This window comes from Abramis brama (assembly GCF_963993115.1).
Source record: "Abramis brama genome assembly, chromosome: 8".
Classification (NCBI taxonomy): domain Eukaryota; kingdom Metazoa; phylum Chordata; class Actinopteri; order Cypriniformes; family Leuciscidae; genus Abramis; species Abramis brama.
The window spans coordinates 38677376-38689485 of record NC_139970.1 but is presented as its reverse complement, the minus strand read 5'-3'; the positions used below and the strand labels follow the sequence as shown (position 1 = coordinate 38689485).

At 36.2% G+C, this 12110-nt stretch overlaps 1 protein-coding gene across 2 annotated transcripts in view; it reads right to left on the bottom strand.

Annotated features, from left to right (window-relative positions):
• The window catches only part of adarb1b (adenosine deaminase RNA specific B1b), a 153182-nt gene that overhangs the window by 23985 nt on the left and 117087 nt on the right, over positions 1-12110 (bottom strand). For both annotated transcript variants that reach the window (XM_084121901.1, XM_084121902.1), the window contains exon 4: positions 205-282. In XM_084121901.1, coding sequence (XP_083978027.1) covers positions 205-232 — 28 coding nt within the window. In that variant the 5' untranslated portion in view covers positions 233-282. The remainder of the gene's footprint in view (positions 1-204; positions 283-12110) is intronic.

The following is a 12110-nucleotide window of genomic DNA, read 5'->3' as shown; positions in this document are numbered from 1 at the left end:
AAGATTTGATCTGAACGGACTAAAGTTTCAAGGTAAAAATTGTGCCCATGTCTAAACACTACTTTAAAAATCTGTTTAGCGTGATGGGCATATAGAGGGACGGGAAGGCACATGAACTGTGGACTAAATGACACATTCGTTACGGGGAGTGTGTAGGGCTCTGTGCTGGAATGAAGGGTTTGGGGTTCAGCTATGAGCACTCACTCATGTTCTCCTCCTCATCAACATCCATGGTGGTGAAACGCCTCGACTGGCCCTGCACTTGCTGAGCCACAGCCACACCTGACAGAAAGACAGAGGAAGAGATCATCATTAGTGCTGTCTGCTAAATACATATAATCACAGGTACTTCTGCTCAATCTTGGGGTTAGTGGCTTGGACAAACCCCTGATAATAAGCATTCACCGTGATAAGCAAAGAGCTACAGACATGAATGACACATGGAATTATGTTCAACAAGTGATTGAATTCATAATTTTCACCTGGTGGATGAAAAATAGTCCATAGACGTACATATACACACAGATTAATACTTTGGGGATGGTATGATTTTGAAATGCTTTTGAAAGTCTCTTATTCTCACAAAGACTGCAGTTATTTGATACAAAACAGTCAAATATTGTGAAATATTATTACAATTTAAAATAACTGTTTTCTATTAGAATATATTTTAAAATGTAATGTATTCCTGTGATGCAAAGCAGAAGTTTCAGCATCATTACTCCAGTCTTCAGTGTCACATGATCCTTCAGAAATCATTCTAAGATGATTTGCTGCTCAATTATTATTGGTGCTAAATTATTAATATTTAATAAAACCATGCATTTTGAATTTATGATGTCTTACTGATCAGCTATATTATTAGAAGTTATTACTATAAAGCTCCCACAAGCACATGATATGACTTTTCCAGTGATTAAAATTCAGATTAAGAGTAAGATTCAGATTCAGATTCAAATTCAGACTGAATCGATATAGAATTACAGAACATTTACGAGACTTTTTTTCAGGCCTAGAAAACACAATTTTAAAATTCCCTGACACCTTTCTTTTCCCAGGTTTTCTATAAGTGTGGAAGTTACAAATTCAAGAAAACAAACACACTTCCCTCCAATCATTAATCTCACTATAGTGCACTTGAAAATTGCACTTTACCAAAGTAACTGGTGTTGCAAGTATCAAAGAGAAAGTATAGGCCGTCATATAATGTCTCTAAATAATGACATCATGCATCCCGTGTGGCTTAATTTAGATGACTGGAGTGGAGCAGTAAGAACAAGAGGGGGAAAAAGAGGAGAAGAGAGGTGAGAAGAGGACAGAAATGAAAGAGGAGAGTAGAGAATAGGATAGAAGAGGAATGAAACACCATTGACTGTGAGGTTAAGCCTACAGTAAGTGTATAAATATTCAGCAGGAGAAACTAATCTTTGAGAGAAAGGGCCGTGCTTGACAGGCCGTAATAGCAGGAGCAGTCTATTGTGACTTTAATATCCATTCGATTAGACCTCATCTTCAGCTGCCTCAGAGGAAAAATACAGTTATTGACATCAACGGGCTTTTAGTCCCCGTCGACACAGATGCCGCTTGAGCTCAGGTGAAAAACACAGCATAAACACAAGAGCAAAACTCTACATTTCATTAAAAACATTCCTCATAATAGAGCCGAGATGCAGGGCTGTGCTGACTTGAGGCTATAGTGAGGAAGCTTTTATACGCCTGACACAGAGACGATACCAGGAGCTTCTAGATTAACTGAGAGAAAAGATGCTGTCAAGGACATAATGCCAGTATTCCTGCTTTCTCTTTCTTCAAATAGACACTTGGAATATTTTTAAAGGCATAGTTCACAGAAAAAAAATAATTTCTGTCATTATTTACTCGCGTCTTTCCAAATCTGTATTTCTTGATTCTTTGAAACACAAAAGGTCAATTTGCAGGTAAGACACCTGAACAACAGTACAAAACTGTTGATCAAATTCATCACCCTCTATAAGTTTTATGACAAATAAGGATGCCTGAAATAATGAAAAGGGAAAATCTATTAAAAATACTGTTGAGAGCCGATAGCCTTGTTGGCAGTGCTCTGACATGTAGTCCCGGATCCTGAACCTTCCCGATCCCGTCCCCCTCTCTCTCACACTTTGCTTGCTGTCAGTCCTCTACTATCCTATTTTAATAAAGGTAAAATAAATAAAATAAATAAATCTTTAAAAAAATCTAGTTAAGTTAAACACACACGCCAAGTCCTTAGAATAGTATTTATTTGTATTCAATTTCATGTGGATTTGAATACATTTTTAAAATATTTATTTAAAAAGGTACACTATGTAATTATTTCTTCAAAATGAACAATTCAGTCAATACATCATCAATCCTTCTTCTAAAACATGTTTTTGTCTTACCCTGATTCACTACAGTATAAGTGTTCATATTTTAGACTTGATGGGATGGTTTTCATGGAAAACTGCGTACATACGACACTCGTCCATGCGTATAGATAGAGAAAAATGGAGAAAAGTTGCTCAGGTTACTTTGAGGCATGAAGCACATTAAATCTTGAACCTACAGGGAATCGGCCGTTTTAAAAAAACCCTGAAAAGAGGAGAGTTTGCTGGCAAAAAGAGAATGCGACAGTTCGTAATAAAACAGATAAATTGCAATATGTAGTTCATTGTAAAGCATTATCTACTGTGAAGGCCCATGACAGCACAAAACGGCTTCATGCTAATTATACCACTCTAACTTTAATTTGGCTGCCAAAATTATATTTTCAAAAAAAAAAATCTTCACTGCGCTTTGGAAGAATTATCTTCCAAATTTAAAACTGATTCAGATTTTGTTTTCATTCATCTCTGGACAGATATAGGCCATCTACACATTTTGAGCCCATAAGAAATACTAATAAATTTAACTCATTTAAAAGTTGAAATCATTGTCTGCATTAACTTGATATACCTGGACCATAAAAATAAATGAATAAAAACAGTATGATGTGATTGAGCAAAATTTCCGGCCATGAATACTAAAGCACACACAATACTGTATGAGAGACAGCCCAATGAAAGCCATTACAAAGCACATAAAGAAGCCAATCACAGCTCTCTGCTTTCGCTCTGGCCCATTCTTCACGGGCGACACTTTCTTAAGCTAAACTAAATGGCCTAATTAATCTGGTCTAATGGTGGGTGACATCAAATATGCTACCACAATTATTACCCTATTAAAGATTAATATTCCATAAGAAAATTGAAAAGAGTCAAGGGAGTGTTGTTGTGAGAGTATTTGTCTGAGCGGAGCTGAATTTCAGCAGGCGTCAAACGGCTCCTTGATTTTCATCTCTCTGCTCTTTTCTCCTCTTGCTGGTCTGCTAATGGTCTATGGTGTAATGAGCGGCTCGGAGACTTGAGCTCGTTTTGGGTCTGTCGCTTTTGATTTAGCTTCCTCTGCTGTTCTCATTTTGCTCATGAATCCATAAACAGCAATGAGATCAGCTTCAATCTACAAGTGGTGGACACAAAATCACAGGCAGGGAGCGGTGACAGCGTTTCAGGAGGACGCTGAATGTGTCATTTGCATCTGTGGAGCACAGGAGACTGGAGGATGATCATTACACCAGGGCAAGAAGGTCATTGTCTTAGCTTCACTTCACATGTATACTGGAAGCGATTGATGTTGTGACTGCTCACAGACCAAAAAAAAAAAAAAAAAAACTAAGTTCGAAGCTAAACTTCTTTTGAAATAAAACAATAGAAATAACATGAAAATAAAACCTGTAGTTAAAAAGCTATTTAATAATTACGGAAGAGGATTAGGGCCAAGCAATAATAAAAAAATAAAACCATCTCGAGATTAAAGTCATTATAATGCGAGATTAAACTCGTTAAATTGAGAAAAAAAAGTCGAAATACAATCTTGAGAATAAACTCATTAGATTTCGATAAGAAAGTCGTTGTGTTTCGAGAAAAAAAGTCGAAATGAAATGTAGAGAATAACGCATTTGATCAGTGTTCATTGCATAGCCTTTACTGATAGAGGACATGGCAGAGTTGGATCACTTAGTCAAGCTATATTTTAGACTTTCTTTCAGTAACAAAGAAATACTATCAACTTTAGCTAATTATGACAGAATAATAATTAGCATACGAACTTTAAAGAGAATTTGCAAGCGGCTAGGTCTTTTTAGAAGAAAAAATCAGTCCAATTTGCGCGATGTACTCGCTTTTGTCCAACATGAAATGACAACCAGTGGACAAATGCAAGGTTATCGCTGGCTTCACCTACACGCGATTCATCATGGTTTCCCAGGATACCATAAGACGCATTATTAAACTTTATTAACTTTATAAAACTTGTTGATCTTCAAGGTGTGGAATTTCGATGAAGGAGACGCTTGAGAAGACGCCAGTACACTTGCGCTGGCCCAAATGGCCCAATGCCATGCAAATGGCCAAATGCACTCTGGCATATGGACAGCTATGATAAATTAAAAACGCATGCAGTAGGCTCGATGTTAGGATGAATGTGGCCTCAAATCGGTCTCAAAATTTAACGCGTTCATTCTCGAAATGTAATGAGTTTATTCTCAAGATTGTATTTCGACTTTTTTCTCGAAATTTAACGAGTTTTTTTCTCGAAACACAACGACTTTATTCTCGATATTTAATGAGTTTATTCTCAAGATTGTATTTCGACTTTTTTTTCTCGAAATTTAACGAGTTTAATCTCGCATTATAATGACTTTAATCTCGAGATGGTTTTATTTTTTTTATTACTGCTTGGCCCTAATCCTCTTCCGTAAATAATAATAAAAAAATACATAAATAAACTTTTAAATGAATAATATAGCATAATAATTACTGTCTATGTAGTTCATCAGCCACTTATCAGCTTCCCTTTCTGTTAGGATGCTACTTGTGTTGAGCCAGAGCCACAGAATCAAGAGTAACCACTAAAAAGGTGTTGACACTGGGACTCAAGCCATGTCACATTGGTCTCTGAGAGCAGCGAGAGGAGATTACAGGATTTCCTGTTTGCACAGCTGTGTCAGATCTCTCCATCTCTGAGTCCAGCGACAGTTTAACTAGCAGCTGGACACACATCAGTTCATTAATGTTACTGGTTAAACACACAAACAGAGACCAACATCTGCTCTTTCAGAGGATCCCAAAGCCAGCTTGGAGGTTAAAACTCCCAGCATGCATTTCTCAGAGTGTATCATATCAGTGCACTGTGAGAGCAGACTCTCCTGCAACAACAGAGAAAGAGCAATCCAATAGGAAACCAAAAATAACAAATCTCTGCTCATCTGTAAAAGTGCAGGACTGTGAAATACAGTTTTCTGGGAGATGTGCATGCAGCACTCGCTGATTTGTTTTTCATTCATCTTGCGTGACTGTGTGGAGGAGATGTTTAACCATCTCAGCATCTGGAATTTCACCTAAAACTTAAAATTCTGTCTTTATTTATCATGTCATTTTAAAACCTGTATGCTATTATTTTTCCGTGGAAAATTTCATAATTCAACTATTTCTCACAGAGCAAAAAATAAATAAAATTATATATATATATATAAACAATGAGAGCAATGATCATTTTCATAAACCATCTCTTAACATAACCTGGATTCAGGCAGATTTACCTAATAGAAAGTGCTGTGTCCCTGTCACTGCATGTGCAACTTGTATTAAGTCCAACAGAAGCCTTTTAAAACAATAGGGAAGTGGTTTGCACCATTATTTTATAGTTACATTTCACATTATGTATTCATAAAAGCATATTTTGCAAAAGACAGTACTGCCAAAAAAGTTTAAAGTGCATTTTTTTACCGTATTTTCTGCTTAAACTCTATGAATGCTGTAACTAAAACTAACTTTTACCGCACAGGCCTAAGGAGAAGGTGGTATTTTCTGGTTTGCACATGTCTCCAATGGAAATAAAGAGATGATTTTCTCTGAGGTTATGTTTAGCGGCATGTTTGGCATTGAAATTGACAGAAGCATTCCCCGCTCGCTGTTCTTATCTTTCAAATATGTGATTTAGAGCAGACTGATGTGTGTTTCGGAGTAAAAGCATGTTTGATGAGCCATGAGCGGAGAGAAGAAAAAGGGGGCGATTCACCCTGAGAGTCTTTAGTGCCATCACACAGCTCACATTCAAATGAAGACTGATCTGCAAGAGTTCAGATCTCTGTGTGAGAGGCTTATAGCACGCAGACAGCCATCCACAGTCAACATCATAGCTGAAGAAGAGCCAGATGACAGTGGAGAGCAGCGAGATGAGGGTGAGGGCATTCACTGTGATCTGCCACTTCAGAGCACACTATGTAATTTCACCAAAGTGGCCTGTGGCTGGTATTGACGTACAGATGAAGGGTGACACGCCGGGGCACTTTGGTCGTACACCTGAGAACGTTCTATCACATCTTTAACTGCGGCTGTCATGAGTCAAGCTGTTAGAGAAAAGCACATATAAAAAGAGAGATGGTCCCGCATTCCACATTAAATCACACCAATTTCCACTAAACTTCAAACTCAAGATGAGACTAATTCACGAGTACAAGGTGTTTTCCAGACTTCAACAAGTCTTTCAAGGTAAAAATAAGTCTTGTGGGTCTGCTCTGAAAGGCAGAGCTTTTTTATATTATTAAAAAAGATTATTAATAAAAAAGTAAATATTAAATTAATATTATAAATTAAATACTTATCAATTAAAACAAGTAATATATATATATATATATATATATATATATATATATATATATATATATATATATATATATATATATATATATATATATATATATTAAAATAATATTAATTTAATATTTCCTTTTTATTACTTGTATATAATATTTTTGAATATATTAGATACACATAATTTAATATTAATCATAATAAATGTATATATATATATAAAATGCAGTTTATAAATAAAACAAATACCTTATATAGTAATAATAAATATAATAATAATAATAATAATAATAATAATAATAATAAATAAATAAATAAATAAAATATAGTGAACTTAAATTCAACTCAATTTTACAACTTTAAATCTTACCACTAAAATGGAATAAAAAAATAAAAAATAAATTATGAACTACATTAACGGTGCGTCAACTAATTACTGGATTACTTTTGAATGGATTACTATCTTTTATTTTGGAGCATAACAGTACAAATCACCATCCACATTTGCTCTGCGGACCAAAAAAAAAAAAAAAAAAACTTGGACATTCTACCTAACATGCAAATTTATGTTGAACAAAATAATACTGCACTTTACTTGATATTCACAAATAGGTGCCTCTAAATCTTAACCACATTAGCTATTCTTCAGCATGCACTACAACCGCACGTTTTCTACACATATGGCCCTCAGTCAGCTTGAGCCAAACACCAGCCCTCAGGACAAATAAATTCAGCTCTCCAAATAAATGTAATAATACTGCCGCTGATATGAGTTCTCCACCCGCCTGAACGCCAATTACTGTGCTCTAATAGAGTGCCGGGGGGTGGCCAAGAGCCCAACATGTGTCAGAGACTGATGGAACGAGACCGGGGACTTCAGCACCATGGACAGGGCTGCAGAGCCACAGACAAATGATATCACTTCCTGTAGAAGACACACAAGCCTCTGAGATGAGCATCCATTTGTCTTATTTTAAGTGCAGAATGTAGTACATAACATTTGCTTACAAATAATAACCATGGGACGTTTGTTCTAAAACATTAAAACTTTCCACTATACAAATATCCTGATTGAGAGTTTAAACCAATACAGACAAAAATCTGTGTCCAAATTCTGCCTTCCTAGGTTGTATAAGGAGGTATAGTCATGAAGTTCAATACTTGCATAACATCTGATCCATCTGGTCTACGTGTAAATGGAGCATAAATTATTAATTCACTTCCTTGTCACCTTATGATTAGCCTAGCTAAGCTAAAGCTCATACTTGGAAATTAAATGAAACAATTAAATAAAAATAAATAACGTACAAAATAATAAAAAGTGAAATATTAAACTAATATTAAATTAAATTAAAACACTGTAGCTGACACTAGAAAATGAAAATTAATAATTTAATAATTTAATATTATAAGATACTGAATTCACATTATGATTCCATTTCTACTGAGAAGCAAGCACATTAAATCTTGATTACGTCTAAAGCGACATTATATTATTGTGCCTTGGAAGCTGAAACTAGTTTCCTTCATCCAAAAATGTCAAACTCACTGACCGGTTTCAGACAAAGAATGGTTATGAATATTCTTCAGCTTTGGAATTCTGCTGTTCCAGCGACGTCAAGGTTTTCCAAGTGATCTGAGGGTTTTCTGAGAAGGCTGATTCTTTGAGCTTGGGCTGAGGGCAGAAACTCTTTTACTGGGTTAGTGGATTCAATAACTGACAGATGGCTGTTCATCACGCTGCACTTGAGTTAAAAGAATGGCTGGCAAGGAGAACGAGTGTGCGGGATGAATTTTTTATATGATAGTTTTATGTGAGATTGCTTTCTGTGGGGGAGATGTGAAAAGCTGAAGGAGTAAGCGAGGGCAAAGATCATCGTCTTCAAACCCTCCATGTGTACACACATGTATGGAAATACATGCAGCAGATTAAGCATAAAACCTCCTCTTTCACAAATAATCATGCCTCACTAAAAAAGCAGTATAATAAAAATTTAATCACTATTTTCACAATATAGTTATTTGAAAAAGGTGTGTGTGTGTGGCTTGCAAAAGTATTCAACCCCCTTAAAAATGTGTGTGACAAAGGACTATGTGGGAATTAAATTGTGATGTAATGACTGAATGATTCACTGAGTGTGATTTAAACCACTCAAGTTACAAAAATATATTTTTGCCTGAATGGTATAAAAAACATTGGTGTTCATTAGAGCTGCACAGTTCTGGATAAATTGAGAATCAGTTTATTTCATTTTATTTTTAAATAGAGATCAGGATTTTCCCATGATTCTGAATAGACAACTAAAAAAATGCAATTTACTGGAGGTTCTAACATTTTAATTGCAGTCCAATTTTTTTTTTTTTAAATATTTAATTAAATTCAATTATGCAATATAAAAAAATCAGTTTGAATAAATGATTTAATGACTCGCTCATAATAACTTTGCTTGTTTCAGTACTGGATGAATCAGCGATTTTTAACAAATCTCTTGAATGAATGATTCATAGCCCCTTTCACACAGAGATTCCGGAAAATACACGGATAATGTGTCCCGGGATTTGTCCCGGGATCGTTTGATTTTGGTTCATTCACACTGCTAGTGATTTTCCGGAATCTGTGAGTGCGTTAACACACATTCCGTAAAGACACGTGACGTCAGGATGTGATAACTCCTGTCAGATGTCAGATCTGATGATAACTCGTCATTTTACACGGAGACGAGTCCATACTTCCCAGTAGCTCGTTCCCCATATACTGATCCCGGCACTAGAGAATGTTACTAGGTTCCCATACCGGCATTGATCCCGGCATCAATCCCGGGACGTGTTTGTGTTCACACAGAAGCAATTTTACACACTCTAGCAATTTTACGGCAATTTCCTGGGATCAACGCGCTGTGTGAAAGTGGCTACTGACAAATACATTTTTTAACAGTCACTTGTCGCCACCTACTGGTGTAACAATGTAATTGACCAATGTTATTTGAAGCGTCGTTACTTTCAAAAGGTGATTTACTCTCTTTACACTGCCATAGACATCAGTGTTTATATCCGAACTATAAACGTTTATCCCAGTACTTCTGTGATAATCTGAATTATTGCAGCACAGAAATAACGAGGTGTCGAAAATACTGTTTGTGAAGCTGCTTCGTAGATGACAACTGCTCTCTCTGGTTCAGCGGCAGCGCCAACGCAGATTTGAATGTTTGCTATAAAGGTTTAATAGTCACAGGTGATTCGTTGTCATTTAGGAATAAGATTGCGTGGGTGTTTGAATCGAGATCACAATCTTTTAACGATTAATCATACAGCTCAAGTGTTCACAGTCAAATAAACTAATGGCACCTCACTTCATGACTCAACTGATGAAACTGCATACAGACTCTCAAAGCTTTAGTCGCAGTCTGGAGTCTCTCAGTATAAACAGTAAAGCAAAAGCACATTTCCACCGCCTCACAGCCCTACAGCACACACTTTAATACATTACACCCGCACACCCTGCATGTGCGCTCGGGTATAAATCACCCACATGTGTAGCTATGAAAGTCCAGGCACTGGAGGAAGGCCAATAAATGGCTGCTCTCCCAGAGTCCATCATTCCAAGGTCGAGTGACCGCCACACTGGGGACAGATGACAGCCCACCTTCTCTATCAATCCACCTCACAGATGCTTCTGGATACTTTCCTTTCTCAGATCCCCCTTCATTTGTGACCTCCGCTCCATTGAGGCTGAGAAATACAGCCGATGCCGCTGAATGCTGGCTCAGACAGTGCTGAGCTAAGGATTTATGCTCCATTGCTTTAGTAGCTTCATAACAACAAAACTTACAAGCAGACTCTTTCACTTTTACACACAGTGAAAAAAAATTCACATGTATTATCCACACTTCAGAAAACCTTGACCCGTCTACGCTAGTAAGTTCGAATCTTAATGTCTCAAGAAAGAAAACCAAAATAATAAGAAGAATTCTCCCATGTTTGAACATTTGTCTACATAAATGTGATGCAATAAAATGCAACTCATGCTACTGAGGTTTTCAGGAAGATACTTCCAAAGGTGCGGCTTTCGACAGAGACGGCGGCATGGATGAACTTCTGGGAAAAACAGAACAGCTCAATGCCACGGTGTTAACAGGATTATAGCGGACAACACAGGGAAAACAGAGAGATCTGGGAGCACAGGCTAAACGCTACACGCTATTGGTCCAGGAATTAGTATGCAGCATAGGAAACAAGCACTGGTGCAAAATCAGTTTGCAAACAGTCCTCAACATCAAACTCCAATAACTGCACAGCAAAACAGAGTAAACTCAGTTTGTTTGGACACAGCCTTTTAACTCTACCATTTAATAGTTGGGGTCGGTAAGATTTTGTAACGTTTCTGAAAGAAGTCTCTTATGCTCGCCAAGGCTGCATTTATTTGATCAAAAGTACAGTAAAACAGCAAAATATTGTAAAATATGATTATAATTTTAAATAACTCTTTTCTATTTGATATTTATATATTGAAATGTAATTTCCAGCAGCCACTCCAGTCTTGAGTGTCACATGATCATTCAGATCCTTCAATCATTCTAATATGCTGATTTGCCACATTTCTTATCATCAGTGTTGACACAGACTTGTGCTGCTTAATATTTTTGTGGAAACCATGATGATTTTTTTTTTTTTTTGATGAATGGAAAGTGAAAGAAAAAAAAGCATTTATTTGAAATCCAAATCTTATTTAACGATGTAAAACGTATTTCCTGACAGTTTTGATCACATTTAATGAACCCTTGCTAAATAAAACATTAATCTCTTTCAAAACAGTAAAGTAATCTTGCTGACTTCAATGTATAGTACAGTAGTGTACATGCAAAACAAATCAGACTGGTAAGGACTAAAGTCTTTACATTACTTTAAACTTTTAAAGTGCATATAAACACATTAACTGGGTAAAAAAAAAGTGCAGCTACAAATGTGGATTTTCAGTCACAAGAGTCATGGTCATTAAAACCCATTACATAAAATAATTAAGAGGAAAGAAAAGCTTCAGCTTCTGAACATTTCTTTAAAAAAGGAGAGCAGATTTAGAGGACTCCAGAGGCCTTGAGTTTGTATTTTTCTAATTGTATCCAATGGCCTTGATACTGTACGACCTTGTCATGCTAACAATAAATGCAGTTGGATAAACAAGAATAGAAAATACTTATGCCAAGGTCCTCTGCTGAGCATCTCTTTCTTTCATGCTGCAATGAAATCTGGGATTGAAAAAAAATATTTCCATCTCCTAAAGGAAATACAAGCATCCAAGGCAAAAGCTTTTGCTAAGTTTAGGTTTTGATTGTTTTGGTGTTTTCAATCTGATGGTTCAAAGAACAAACAAAGAGTCTATGCACTTTAAAGGTGGCATTATAGTATATGTATATGCAAGAA